Source organism: Argentina silus (assembly GCF_951799395.1).
Source record: "Argentina silus genome assembly, chromosome: 11".
Taxonomy (NCBI): domain Eukaryota; kingdom Metazoa; phylum Chordata; class Actinopteri; order Argentiniformes; family Argentinidae; genus Argentina; species Argentina silus.
In genome coordinates this window covers 10,233,383-10,249,066 of record NC_139665.1, presented here as the reverse complement: position 1 = coordinate 10,249,066, position 15,684 = coordinate 10,233,383, and the positions used below count along the sequence as shown (strand labels likewise).

The following is a 15,684-nucleotide window of genomic DNA, read 5'->3' as shown; positions in this document are numbered from 1 at the left end:
CTCTCTCTTGCTCGCTCATCAGAGGAGGAGGAGTGAGGGAGAGGGAGAGGGAGAGACCATGGAGAGAGATCCTCTGTGATGAGAGCAGGTTCTGTGATGTCAGGGAGAGAGTCAGACTCGGGTAAGAACCTGCCAATCAAATCCGACACAGGAACTACAAAGACACCCCGAGCCCTCCAATCACAAGCCCAGCTATCTGCAGCCTGTCCTCATGTCTTTCAGAGATGGTTGCTTCTTTATGCCCCCCCCCCCACACACACACACACCCCACCCCCCACAAGAGGCTCAACAGGGCATCAGGATAAAGGAAACCGAAACACAACCAAGCCCTGTAGATGATGGACATATAGATAAGACCCTGAGGGATAATACTAGCCCTTCAGTTATCTCTCTCTCTCTCTCTCTATACAGTACCTCTCCCTGTCGTCGTTGCCCCCCACCCCCCCTCCGTATCCCTCTCTCTCCCACTTACCTCTCTGTCTTTCTCCCCTCTGCTCTCTCTTACCCCCACTGTCCCCCTCCTCTCTCTCTCTCTCTCTCTCTCTGCTTACACATTTCAGTCAGAGGCCTTTTGCCTGTGTTATCTGGACAGTGGCACACCTGCAGATGCTATCTGTCTGTGTGTGTGTGTGTGTGTGTGTGTGTGTGTGTGCGTGTGTGCGTATACGTGTGTGTGTGTGTGTGTGTGTGTGTGCGTGCGTATACGTGTGTGTGTGTGCATGTGTGTGTGTGTGTGTGTGTGTATGCACGTGGGGATCTGTTCCTGCACTGGCTGTATCACTGCCAGGAAGCTAATGGAGAACTGAGAGGGATGTCAACATGAGAGTGGGGGATGGAGGGGATGTAGCGAGAAATGGGAGGAGGAGGAGGAGGAGGAGGAGGAGGAGGGGAAGGTAGTATCTCATTAACACCACATGGTACTGGGCTCTGTTAGAAAGGAGTGTGAGGGTACTGTATGTAGGGGAAAGGACCATGCCAGGTGGGGGTGTTGCTTGATGTGTCTCCGAACCTAATCTTCACGATGCACATGCACACACACTGATACCAAAACGCCACTACAGCCAGAGATTGGCTGTGGCTGTGAAGACTTTTTGAAGAAGCGAGGTAAAAGGAGGCAAGGGCGGAAGTTTGGTAGAAATCTGTCACCTCTGGCCATCGCGGCAAAATTCCGTTTGATGTTCCAAGTTCCCATTTTAGAAAGCCTTTTTTTTTTCCGGGACCAAAACCAGTGATAAAAATGAAACATTTCTCATATTTCTCACTCCCTGATTGACCACCGATTAAACATAGTCATTACAACCATTAGGAAGCGTTTAGAAAGCTTGGATGTCACATTAACTTTTAATGTAAACATTACAAATACCGTATGAACATGCACACACACACACACACGCGCACGCACACGTGCGCACACACACACACACACACACACGTGAAAGAGGCCACAGGGCACACAGCTTCAGCTGAAGATCACGTACAAACTTGCAGAAGGAGATGTTTGTGAAAGGATTTCTGTTCGCAACATCTCTTCTTTTCAAACCTGTGTCAATGGCTTGTGGTTTATGAGTTCTGGACTTCATTATCTGCTTGTTTCATGAGCAAGGCCACTACAGTCAGAATGGAGGTACATTATGCAGTACTACTGCCGAAGGCCATAAGCCCCCCGTATAGGATACTGCAGTGGAGGCTAATGGAGGTAGACATCGGAGGACAGGCACATTGGACTCGCACGTGTTTGATACCATTCCTCATTTCATTCCACGCATGACGATGAGCCCCGTCCTCCGATTTCAGCCTCCACCAGCCTCCCCCTGCTATGCATATCAGACCCTAACAAAGGCTGCAGTAGCTCGTGCCCACCCGTATGTGTAGGCTGGCAGGGTGAGGGGAGCAGATGTTCAGATAAGAGCCAGTCACACACACACACACACACACACACACACACACACACACACACACACACACACACACACACACACACACACACACACACACACACACACACACACACACACACACACACACACACACACACACACACACAGATGTGGTGGGGCGCAATGATGTCGCTCACAATGGCTACCTCCATTCATCATCATTTACCGACATGACGAGAGGGTAAATTGCTGTCAGTTAGACCACACATGGTATCCCTGGCAGGGACGGTAGGTTTAAGACCATGTCCAATGGAGGATCAATGGGTTTGGAGGCTCGGCTTCATCCGAGTGCAGCAAACTGCCCCCATAATTCAAGCAAAGTTATGTAGATTAATCACATATAGTGGTATGAAGGAGTGGGCAAGCTGTGTGTGCCTACGCAACATCCTGTCCACGGTAAAGCATGACAGCTGGATATGCTGAATCTAATGCCCACTAATGGCCTAGAAGCTTCTCATGCATACTCATACTTAAGGAACCAAATCCTTAACGAAATCCGCTTTATAGTCTGCATATGATATAAACTTTGGTATATACGGCTTTGGTATATATAATATATATATATATAATATAATATATGTAATCTGATTAACTTTAACTTTCCAACCACACGTTAATCCTTGACGACAATACAGCGGAGAAACGCCTTCCGGGCTGTTAACATGCCGATGCCCATCCAACAACACGATTTTCAAAAACAAAAAACATGGCCGACAACTCTCTTGCTTCGAGTTAATAACCCCTGGTTACCACAAAACAGCGTTAGCAATTATCTACACATTTAAAAGACAAATCTAGCATGTCAACACTGTAATAACACCACCCCGATGGATATTTTAATAGCTGGAAAGCGATTTTTGCTGGAAAGTAAACCTGAGAAATGCTAGCAAGCTAACACACTTGCTGCTCTTCACTATACAAGACAAGACAACCAGTGATTTAGCTAGCTACCTTTCTTGCTCATGATTAAGATTACTTAGTTACAAGAGAATGCAGCTGGCTAACTTCAGAATAGTGTCTCCTTAATGCAAACTACTTAGAATTGAAACAATTAATCTGTCAATAATTAGTTAGTTACAAGGACCTTGAAACTAGCGAAGGTCTTGTGTGGTTGAAAATGCAGCCATTTTGGAAATGTTTTCAGAAACATGAACACCAAATGAGCCAGCCAGACACTCACATTCGCTAAACCAGAAGTTTCAAACTGTTTCAAACTAACAGAACTCAGACAAGGCTGTAATGCCAAAGAGGACTTTTACCAGGAAAAATCATCAGAATACATGTTACAAATGTGTTTGCAGATGAAGGCTTCCACACAAATTCCAGCATGGCTTCCACACAAATGCTTGCATCTCCCAGGCAGTAGGTTGCCAATGAGCCACACACACAAGTTGCAGGTTACACGCCCACAGCAAGTGGTCGATGCCCAGAAATGTCCCAAACATTCATGCAGAAAACAACAAGGGCAGAGTGCACACTGCCACAGACTGCCAATGCATCATCAGTAATGATTCAGCATGGTTATTTTGTGACATTTTCAAGGGTGAAAAGCTACATATTGCACCTTTAATGCTTAGAGACGTTGTAAAAGATGGAGGTGGGTGGTGGGACGAAACTGCTGGCAGGGTTGATACATGCTGTGACAGTGATGTTTACCTTGTCTGGCTGCTCAGAACAGTGTGTGCAGTGCATGTGTGCATTGTGTGTGTGTGTGTGTGTGTGTGCATTGTGTGTGTGTGAAGTACTGCTGCCCTTGTGTTAGTGTAGCAGTCAGTCAGGCACCGTGAACAACAAGGGGAGGGAGGACAAAGAGCCACGCTGGAGATATGTGCTCATCTCTCACCACAGATCACACACACACACACACACACACACACACACACAATCATGAACACATTATCACACACAACTAACACCAGGGTGCCTGGTGCACCCAGGAACCAAAAGTCTTTGATTTTTATAAAATCAATCAACCCCCATCAGACTCATCTCATCACCTCGATTCTCTCCCCTCTCCTTCCCCCTCCGGTTCACACCTCCGCAGCCTGTCTGAGCCAATCACAGTGCAGCGGGGGCGCCATGCAGTGTGAGGAGGAATTCCGACACCCTCCCTGTGGCCCTCTCACACACAGTTCAGGGCAGCTCAGTGTAACGAGGAGACACACACACACACAAACCCTCCCTGATACCCCTCGTTTTATCCCAAACACAAACACACACACACACACGGTCTTGCTCGCTTCTGAAATGTAACGCTCCGGCACATCAAGCCTGAACCCCGTTTGAGCAGGCCTGAGCAGGTTCTGACAGCTCTCTAACAGGATTTAGTTTATATGGAAAACGCGTCCAACACTTGTTTTATTCCCTGCTTTTATTTACTCCGTTGCCGTTCCCAAGAAAATGCAAGAATCTTGGCAACGGCAACGGCAACGTCCCCCTCCCCCCGCCCTCCTTTTTATTAGTTCTGAGTGACACTAGGCGTCTTTGGCTAAAAGCAACAATACAAATACAAATGAGCTTAGTGAAATAAGCCGGGATGCTTTCAGGAGGAGGACATGACACATTTGGGAAGTAAATGTATTCATTTGGAAGGAGATGCCAGAGCTTTGATTGGGTCCTGGGGAGGGAGGGTGAAGATGCTACAGACCCCCCCCCTCCACCCCTACCCCTCACCCCCTCCCCTGATATGTGCACAGATCATTACAGGCCCCAGAAATACCAGGCCTTCAGGGACCCACTCTAACACTAGAATTCACAGAAGAAGCAAATACACTGCCTCTGACACGAAAGAACCAAAAAGCCCAAGAACCAAGAACATCACACTTTCATGTGTTTCTTCAATGTATTCTGTCACGCCGTAGGCTAGGCTCTCTTTAGAATCGACAACACTCATGGCTGAAGCATGCTTCTACAGTATATTCAGCACAAGCAGGTACAGCACAATGTTTCTCAATAGTTTTTTAATTGTATTTAATACTTAAAAAGAAAAATCAACAAAAAAAAAAACATAACCAAAAGCTAATGTTCCTGTTCCTCAAAACTTTTTTTCAGAATGTATTTCATCATTCCAAAACGTATGAAAAAGCTAATCACAACCTTTCCTGTCACCCTCCAATCATGATTGAACACAATCCCAGAGGACATAGGTTCAGACTCAGGCAGGTAGATGAGAGCGTCAGCCTCCATTACATCCAAACTGTCTGGCGGTGCTTTTAAACGTTCCAACAGCACAGGTGTCGGAGCTGACGCTCGGCATCACGCTCTGAGCTGTCAGTCAACAGACAACTTTCCTCTCCGTCTTTCTTTTTCTCTTCACCCCTCCCCTCCCACCCCCCCACCCCCCCTCCTCTGTCCGTCTGATGGAAATGGAGGTGCGTTTGAAAGATGGCTTCAAAACACTGAGAGTGAACTGTCTTTCAGGGTTCAAAAGCCCTGTGAAGCCCCAATTTGGCTTTGAAAAATGGGAAGTTTTGATATGAAAACCCAGAGCCCGCCTCACTCACACTTGCTGGCGTGTGGTTGGTGGACCGTAGGGAGATGAAAGGGGTACAGGGGGGATTGGGGGATGGGGGGGGGCAGATTGGTCTGTACCGCTACGCTATCCAGCACGCCAGCGCACACCGCTAGGAGGGAAAAGACGGATGCTGAATCTCAATGAGGAAAGGGAGCATAAACAAAGAGCACAGGAGTGCAGTCAGTCCTCCTTTCTAATGTAGATTGAGAAAGGCGAGATAGAGAGAGATGGAATGTAAAAGAGAGAGAGAGAGCGGGAGGGAGGGAGCGAGGTAAAAGAAGAAAAATACATCACTCTTTCAGACCACTCTCCCGTTTCTCTGACTCTATCAACTCGACGGCATTCAAAAGACTCGACTTGAGAAGCAGTGAAGTGAATGACTCAGTCTCCCTCAGGTAGATAAGCTCAGACCCAGACCCATCCCTGCTAGCTGCCTGCAGAGAGCTTTACAATGCTAATCCTACTAGGGAGACACTAGCCAGAAACAACCAGGGGGTCCCTTCCATCTCTCTCCCTCCCTCCCTCCCTCCCTCTCTCTCGCTCTCTCTCCCTCCCTCCTCTGAAGAATCAGAATACCAAAAACAAGTCAATGTAGAAGCTCTCAGAGAGTGGCAGAGTGGTGGTGAGCTGGAGTAGCATGTCTTGGCTCATCTTGTAGGTGTAGGCACTGAACAGGCGTCATCTGGTAGAGCTAGGGGAGCTTCAAAAGCAGACACGGAGAGACAGTTCTGTCTGGCTAAATGGATGAGTGACGGGGAACACTTTGGAGCAAAGTGTCTGTGTTTGTGCGCCGTGTGTGCTTTGGTATCCTGCAGACATCTTAAGGATAAATCATTACACTGTCAGCCTGCCATCCGTCTCAATGTGGAAAGAAAAAAAAGGGTGGGGTTTTGGTGGAGCGGCACAGTCTTTACTGGGTAGAGGAGGGAACTTTGATTACTGGTTGCAGTGGATAAAGTCAGCAAATACGTCAAACCTTGTTGAAAGCGAACATAATCACCCTTATAAATAGAAGGAATTATTTTTCTATGACAACGTCAGTCTTGGAAACAGACTCTTTCGTAGGACACAACTATGGATTGAAATGAAAACACGTGCAGTGTGTAAAGCTTGCATTTGCCTTTTCGTGAGCAAAGCTACGCGTCAGTCGCATCATTGCATGGCGATGAATGAAGACAATAATCAAGACATCATATTAATGATGGAATGCGAAACCAAAACACACACTGAATAGCAGCCATGAAAACACCCACGCTTCCCTGAACTGTCTCCCAGTTCGATTAACATGTCAACAGCCAATGGAAGTGGGGATACAAGGCTAGTCAAATTCCCACTTATGTCAAATTCTCACCATGATGTCAGCAGTGGAAGTGAGAGGCAGAGGAAGAATCTCTAGTTTTGTGGAAGGCCTTGAGGAGACAGACGTCTCCATTGATGTGCTGCTCCCTTTCATACAAACAGTGGGAATGAATAATGCCTCACCGAGACTCAATGGTGTGTGTGGGTGCCTGTGTGTATATGTGTGTGTGTGTGTGTGTCTGCGTGGGTGGGTGGGTGTGGGTGTGTGTGTGTGTGGAGTACCAGGAGTAAAAAGGGAGTATGGGAAATCATTATGCACAAATGCAGTTCTAACACAGCCAGGCAGACGCTGCTCCCCGGCTCCTCGGTCGTGGTGAGAGAGAGTTTATCTTCATCCTCCCGACTGTCAATTATCGGTTTCATTACCTTGAAAATGAAATTGAAAAATTGCATCCAATGAAACTATAGCGAATCAAAATGGCTCCCGAGGTTGTGCAGTCTGGTGTTGCACCGCGTTTCGGGAATCGACTTCAATTTGGAGTTTGCTTATTGTTTAAAATTGTGAGGCAAGTGTGTTCTCAAACAAATTAATAAGAAATGCTTCGAGTACAGGCAATAAAGGCTGCGCTTCAGACGGTTACAACCTGTTTTTTTGTCTGGGTGGGCTAACCCTGAGCTGATGGGAATAGCAAACCGACAAACTTAAAAAATCGAAGTTCCAGCGTGCGTGAGAGTAGAGGCACGTCGGGAAAGACCGCCAGTAATTTCACTTGGCAGGGCGGTTGATTTCAGAGAGCTACCCGCCCCCGGAGTCCCCTACTGTGCAGGTGCAAGAGCCACCGAGGGCTGTCGCTAGCACCTGTCAGGTTGCTATGGCAACCTGCCCTCAAAATCCACTCCCACCCCCCCCCCCCCCCCCTCCCACTTCATGACGATGACAGTGACAGGTGGTCCGCTGCGTAAAAAACAAAAGCACGAGTTTTGGGGCAGCGTTCACTACACGACACCTGTGTGTGGGGGTGCTCTGCTCCGCCAGACCAGTCAGCGGGACAATGGGAACACGCCTGTCGTTGTCCAGACAAACACCCACAAAAAAAACAGCCCTCGTTCCACTGAGGTAAACACAAACCGCTCAACTCCATTACCGTGTTAAATCAGGGGGAGGCTGGTGGAGGTGGAAATCGGAGGACGGGCTCTTTGCGATGCACGGAACGGAATGAGGAGCGGTATCAAACCCACGTTCCTCATTCCGTTCCGTGCATCGCAATGAGAGCGATTTCTCCGATTTCTACCTCCTTCAACCTCCCCCTGAATGTCATTATGAAGCAGTCGTTACAATGTTGTTACAAAGACAGGGTGAAGAGTCTTGGGGTCATTTCAGCCCTGCCTCCCTCCCTCTGTCCCTCTCTCTCTCTCTCTCTCTCTCTGAACGTACCTACCCCCTCCCTCTGGTACACTACAGCCCTGCGGTGATGGACAGGAATCAGGGTAATATAACACCACTGTGACCCTGAACTCATTTCCGGGTCGTTCTACCATTCGTCATGACGACAACAACAACAACGACGACCACCCCGGCCTCTGTCGAGGATGTCGGCGGGCAGCATGCGATTGGTCATTAGGACGGGATCGGATTTCACTTCAGGGGATCTAGATTCCCTCCGCGACTGCTTGTTACCCAGAAATCAGAGGAAACAAACACACCAACACCGAAACATTAAAAAAAAAAAACTAAAAAAACCCTGAAAAAGGCGAAACAATGACAAGGCTGATGTATTTCTGTGGAGGCTGCCGATAACAGGGAGGGCTGTTTAGATTCATTGGTGTTTGTTTGTAGTGTTTGTGTTTTATGACTCGGGAGCAGTCACTGTGGAGCTGTGAAATGGGGCTGCGGGGTAGCAGCTGCTGGAGGAAGGAAAAAAAAAGAGAGAGAGGGAGAGGAAAAGGAGAGGAAGAAAGGGAGAGAGAGGGAGGAGTAGTGGAGATCTGGGGGGAGAAAGAGGTAGTAGAGAGAGATGGGTGGGGGGGGTCAGAAAAAGAGAGAGAGAGAGAGACAGGGTTTGGGGAGTGTGAAATGAAACACTGATTGATTGATTGAGAGGGAGGGATGCAGACAGCTCAGGGAATAGCTCAAACCCCTCTGAGGTGACGGGTCACTGGAACGAGAGGAGAGGGTGCGTGTGTGTGTGTGTGTGTGTGTGTGTGTACAGTCTGTGTGTGTGTACACATGTGTATGTGTGTGTGTGTGTGTGTGTGTGTGTATATTTGTGTGTGGAGAAAAGCCATCCGACCTGGGTGTGTACTTGGGAACAGACGGAGCTTTGAGATAACACGTACGTCTTTGCCCTAGATCATCCATCTGTGTGTGTGTGTGTGTGTGTGTGTGTGCGTGTCAGTCATATACAATATGACTGCCATTTAACGAGACACACTCTTAGCTGTGCAAACTGGGAGCCAGTTCACCCCAAAGCAGTTTTCCCTCCACCTTGAAATATTCCACCTCTAAATCCAACATGGAGACAGGGATAACACTGTGCTCCAGACACAGATAACAAGCATCACATCCTAGGATAACATCAAGCACACAGCATGAGCTGGACTACATGGTCAATACCAACAGACCTACTCATTAAAGGACATGGGAAGAGACTGGACATGGAGTGCCAGTGAAGAGATTTGAGACCAAATATGACTCTGGCTAGAGGGAGCCCCAGATACCGTAACAAACCCTAGGCCAGCCCTCTGCTACAACAGGGATATCTTGCTGTATTGTGTCATTGTAAACAAGGATTTATATAATTCCTTATATGTTGCAGAATAAAGGTGATCTAGCTATCTGTCTTCCTACTTAGTTTTCAGGACACTGGCACAATCGCCTTGTATCCGCCAACGTGTTTTAACTGCCATATCCTGGGGGGGAGGGCTCCAAAAACAGATTAGACACATCAAAAACGGGATTAAAAAATCTCACAAGGCGTAGAATCTGCATACGACACCCTAAGTCCTTCAAAGGGTCCCTTAAAGACCCCCTCCAGTCAAAATCAAACATTTTAAAAGTGAAATCCATGTTTAAAATACAAGTATACAACTATTTTGGTCTGAAATAAGTAATTTTGTAAAAATAAAAAAAAATAAAAAATAAAAAGATGATATTTAGTCCCAAAGTCAAAATCCTTGATATGCTTTTGAAGTGCGTAGCAATCATGACATCATCCAGATGACTTCTCTACTCGCCCCGAAGAGCCCTTTTTTTGTAAAAAGGTAACACCTACCTCAAATAGAAGTGTGTAGTGTTGTGAAACTTCAGTATAAAGGTCAGACAGAGTCACCGCTGAGCCCACAAGGCTGTGTTATAGCCTGCTTCATTTGGTTCATATTTTATATATTTCATATGTTGAGCTAAGGTGATTTTGTTACAGCACTGAACGTTCTTATGAAGACCACCGAATGATTTAGTGACCACTGATCAAAGGAACTACATGTACGTTGTCAAAAGGAATTTCCGGCTTTGTCTTTGTCAAGCATATCAATTAGAGTGTCCGGTATCTGAAAAGTTAATTTTGCCAGGTAGCCTACTGTATATCACGTGACGAAAAAAAACACCATTTTCACCTCTCTGGAGGGCGTCTCTAAATCTTTAAAAGGCTGAGCACACGAAATGGGACATGGTAGACATCACACACAGGATCCACGCTCCTGCTGAGAGGAGGCACAGTCTCTCAGGGAGGCACGGTCTGGAAAACACTGACTGAAGTGGCTTTGACCAGCTCTCTGTCATCTCATGGTGAAACATAAGAAAGGGGGAGTGAGAAAGAGTGAGAAAGAGAGAGAGAGAGAGTTGGCTCGACGAGCCAATGGAGAGAGAGTGAGAAAGAGAGCCAAAGACAAAAAGAAAGAGAGAGAGACAGAAGGAGATATGGAAATTAGGTCTCTACCCTCTCATTTGGGGGTGCCCCCGTTGAGCTGTGGTGGGGGCTCCCACATGCGGCGCACCCCAAGCTTTCTCCACGGGGGTGAGTTGAAAGAGTATTGAGCGTGGGTGAGGGAGGAATATGAGTGGGGGAGTGTGCTAGGCCGGGTGAGACAGGTTTCCTCACACACATGCCTTATCTCCTCTGTCTCTCCCTCTCTCTCCCACTCTCTCTTATCTCCTGTCTCTCCCTCTTCTTCTACCTCTCTCTCTGCTGTATCTACCCCTCCCTACCTCTACCGCCTCTCTCCTCGGTTTCTCCCTCCCTCCCTCTCTCCTGTCTCTCTCTCCCTCCCTATACCTCTCTCTCTCCCTCCCTATACCTCTGTCTCTCCCTCCCTCCCTCCCTCTCCCACTCTGCCCTATCTCTCCTCTTCTCCGATGCACACTGAATACAGATGATTCTGTTCAGCCAAGGGAAGCCACACTACCTTCTCTTCCTGTGTTTTGTGAGAGCGCTATGGCTACTATCTCCCGAGACACACACACACACACACACACACACACGCACACGCACGCACACGCACGCACACACAGACACACGCGCACACAGACACACACAGGGATGGGGAGACGTCGGAGGAGAGAGGAGGATGGAGAGAGCGACACATTAAAGCCGGATTGAGAGAGAGGAGAGAAGAGGGGAATGAGAGAGAGGAGAGAAAGAAATGATGGGGAGAGACGGGGTGAGAGTGACGGAGACGGAGGAGAGAAAAAGCAGAGTCGTAGGGAGGAGAGGAGAGAGAGACAGGACACAGATACAGTACGATGGAGAACGAGCAGAAGAAAGGAGGGATGGAGACAGAGTGAGTGACAGAGGAGTAAATGAAGGGAGGGAATGAACAGAGAGAGAGAGAGAGAGAGAGAGGGGGGAAGGAGATTAGGGAGCCATCATCGGAAAACACACTACAGAGGGGAAAAAAGAGAGAACGATCAGAGCGAATTGGAGGGCGATGGAGCGATGGGGTGAGAGGAGAGGAGAGAGGGGGAGAGAGAGAGAGTGATGAAGCTGTGAGAGGAGGGGATGGATGGAAATGGGTGGAATGAGGTAGCCAGGGGTGATGGAAAAGATGGAAAAGAGAGAGAGAGAGAGAGACAGGGGTGAGAATGAGGAAAGGAAAGAAGGAAAGAGAGGAGGAGGAAGAGGAGGAGAGAGAGCAAGGGTGAGTGGGTAGGAAGAACACAGAAAAGAGGAGAGATGCAGGGGTGAATGGAGAGGAGAGGAGAGGAGAGAAGGGGGGGTGGAGGGCTTCTTCAGAGGGATCAGGGACACGTCTCCCAGCCATCCATCACAGATATTACCGCTGCATTTGTCAGCCGCGCTCGGAGCACCGGCCTCGTTACATCTCACAGGTCGCAGCCACAACCCCGTTCACAGGCAAATGGCGCTGGAATGGTCTGCTCCAACCATGCCGCAATTAACCTTTTTATTGCCAACCTGACAGCAAGCTGGAGAGATATCAGTGGCGCTCTGTGTGTGTGTTTGGTGTGTGCGTGTGTTCGGTGTGTGTGCGTGTGTGAGCGCCACGTATGTGACACGTGTGATTGTGCGTGTGTGGGAGCACAATGTGTGTTTGTGTGTGTGTGTATGTTTGAATGTGTGTCAGTATGAATGAGCTTTCCGAGTGTGTGTATAGCTAAAAGCGTATGATAAAAGCCCCCCCCCCCCCCCCCGCCCCGCCCGCAAAAATTGATTTAATCTCCCATCCATGAGAGTTCACCCCGGTGGAGCTCATTGACTCTGAGGCTGTATCATTTAATAGCAGTCTTGATCTTAGGCTGTTGCCCTGTGAGTCTTGTCTACATTAAACATGCATGGGGCTTCACTGACACAGACGGATGGGAACCCTGTGCACAATCGGCCTATGCCTCTCTCTCGTCAGGCTCCACTTGCTGTCATGGACACACACACACACACACACACACCACAAAGTGCGACACAAACACACGGATGCGCGCATGCACACGCGCGTGCACAGACACACACACACACACACGCACGCAATGAAGCCTGTCCCCTCCTGAGGTTGATGGTATTGATATGTTGGTATGACCTGAAAGGTCAGTAGATTTCCCATGATGATAGTCTCAGGTCAGGCTATATGACAGAGTGGGATGGGGGTGGGGGAGCTGTAGACAGCTCACACAGGCACACACACACACACACACACACACAGACACACACACACACACACACAGCAAGCTAGTAAATGCGGTCAGGTCTGACACTATTGTCTGAACTGTCCTATCACATCACTGGTTTTCCCATTGAAACGCCAAGGAGGAGAAGGTGGCTGGGCTCGGAACAATCAAGGCACTGAATCAATGACAGTGAAAGGGTGAGTCGAAAATCCATCATGAACGAGTCCGGTTCATACAAACACCGGGGCATCTGGACTGATGATAAGCTGTTTTTTAAAACACATATAGATAATTTAGCCCCGAAAACTAAGAATTAAACTGGGTTTTTCTACAAAAAAATAAATTTAAAAAAAAGCCCTGTATCTCTTTTGACAGTAGAAAAAGGATTGTTCTGGCCACACTTCTCCCAGTTCGCCGTGATGGTGATATGAAACCCTTTGACTCGGTGTACCATCGTAAGATTCCTGCTGACAAGTATCGAACCCGCCATTGCATTTTTTACCAGTCCGTCGGCTGACCTTTTCTGACAGCGAGAAGGTCCCAGCGCTGGTTTTAATAGACGCGGTATCAGTATCGGTAAGGAACGTACATGTTATTGTGTGTACTCCCAGGTCGACCGTGGCTGATAAAACAGGCATCTGACACGAATTAATCTCCGAAAAGGTTGCGACGGAACGCGCCATCAAAAGACGACCCCGGGAGTGTGACTTCACACTTCATATGAGCGCCCACATCTGTGAGGCCCTACTTCTACAGCGTGGCAGATCTCCAGCCCCTCTCCAGTCCCCTCTCCCTGGCACAACAGGCTTGGAGTAGAACATAACTGGATTCTGGTGCTGTTTCTCTGCCTTTAAATTGAATTCCAAGGCGAGAGCGGAGACTCAAACACCTAATAATCCCCGTTGCTGGGCGCTCCAAACCGTAACAAGGTCACATTGTAGCTCTGGTGAGGCGACAGGGAGCCCCCCTTCGCGGTAAAAAAACCCAAACCACCCTTGCACATGTTTACTGTGTGGTGGGTGACACTGCATATAGACCAAATGTATTGGAATGAAGAAAATAATCTCTTTGACAATGTTGTGGTTTACTTTGAAGAGAACAATGTGGGAAAACATGAGACTTTCCTCCCTTCAGTGTATGTGTATGAGTGCAGTGTGTTCTTCTTCATAATAAAGTCTGATAGTCATGCAGTACCATGTAGCCAGGCTCCAACTTCTCTGTGTGTATTACGTGTACTAGAAATGTTTTTCTATACTCTACACACCCATGTACTTTCCTTGACTTATTCTCTCATCATTACTTTGAATTACTTGTCTCACCATCTTCCTCTTCATTCACTCTCTCTATCATTTCAACCCCCTACTTCATTCCTTCATATCCCCCTGCCTTCCTCCTCCTCTCCCTCCTTCCTCCCCCCCTCTCTCTCATACCTGCTCTCTCTATCATTTCAACCCCTCTATCATTTCAACGCCCTACTCCCCCCCCCTCCTGCTCTCCCTCCTTCCCCCCTCTCTCTCTCATACCTGCTACGGTGAGCTTGGCGGTGCGGCTGGCGATGGTGCCCAGGTTGTCGATGGTGGCCACACATTGGTAGGTGCCCTCGTCGGGTTTGTTGTGTTTGGAGTGAACCACGGAGGTGATGAGGAGTGAGCCGTCGCCCAGGACCCTCCTGCGGTCGTCCGACGCCAGGCTGAGGAACGTCCCGTCCTTCTTCCACTCCACGCGGACTGGCCCGGGGGCGGGGCTTTGGGCGGCGCCGCTGTGGGCGGAGCAGTTGAGCAGGGCGGGCGTGCCCCTCACGGCCAGCGTGTCCCAGGGCTCCACCGAGAACCAGAAGGGGCTGAAGGGCCTCGCCGCTGACACGCCTGGACGAGGAGAGGGAAGGAGGGAAGGTTGAGTTATTTCTAAATCATAACGGCATTTGTGCAAAAAAAAAAAAAAAAAAAGAAAAAAACAGACGTGTCACTCATTAGGCTGTAAAACAAACATTGGTTGGAGCACAACTAGAGTATTGGCTGCCAACAGAGAACCCATAAAGTAGAATATTAAATCACATTCAAACTTTTCCCAACATTGTGTTGGAGCACGCTGGAATCGCGAATTAGAAATGCTGATTAAATCTTTATGAACTTTTGTTTATTGAGTACCGTTGGTGTTCTGATAACACGTATCTTGATTCAGATGCAGGCTGCGACTTGTGTCGACCTGCCTTTGCACTTTAATCTCATCGTCACCAAACTGTCTGTCGCATCTCCCGATTGTCCCAAAACCATCTCTGAACATGTGACTAAAGCAAAAAAGGCCTGGCCTACTACAACACAAACAGTTGCTTAACACACAACCGGGTCTGACGTACAATGAAAAATTCAGTGCAAAATGTTTTCCTGCTGCCGCAGTCGTTTCATTACAAAACAAAAAAACACAGCCAAAATAACCCCCACAGGAATTGACCGTCGGCAGAGACTAATCTGACTCATTCCCATATTTCCCAACCAAAGTGAATATTAACTCGGCTCTATGATAAGGAGAGAGAGAGAGAGAAAGAGAGAGAGAAGGAAGGCTTTGGAATATTGTAGCGTTTTCTTCTTCCCTCTGCAGAATGGTAAATCTCTCCCTGACAAGGATAGTGCCAAAGTCACAATAAGTGCAATTGCTTTGCATTTGTCCTCATCCATTATTCACAGCTCTCACCCCTAGAGTCCCACAGTGGTATTGTTTAGATAAATAACACCAATTATCAGTTCTACCAGGATAGGAGAGAGAGAAAGAGAAAAAAATAGATAAAAAAAGGGGGGGGGGGGGGGGGGGGTCTGAAGCTATTT

General features: G+C 48.1%; 1 protein-coding gene across 1 annotated transcript in view; it reads right to left on the bottom strand.

Moving 5' to 3' along the window:
* The window catches only part of neo1a (neogenin 1a), a 133,746-nt gene that overhangs the window by 65,206 nt on the left and 52,856 nt on the right, over positions 1-15,684 (bottom strand). Inside the window, exon 2 of the mRNA XM_083680381.1 lies at positions 14,386-14,727. Within this exon, the coding sequence (XP_083536507.1) occupies positions 14,386-14,727 (342 nt within the window). The remainder of the gene's footprint in view (positions 1-14,385; positions 14,728-15,684) is intronic.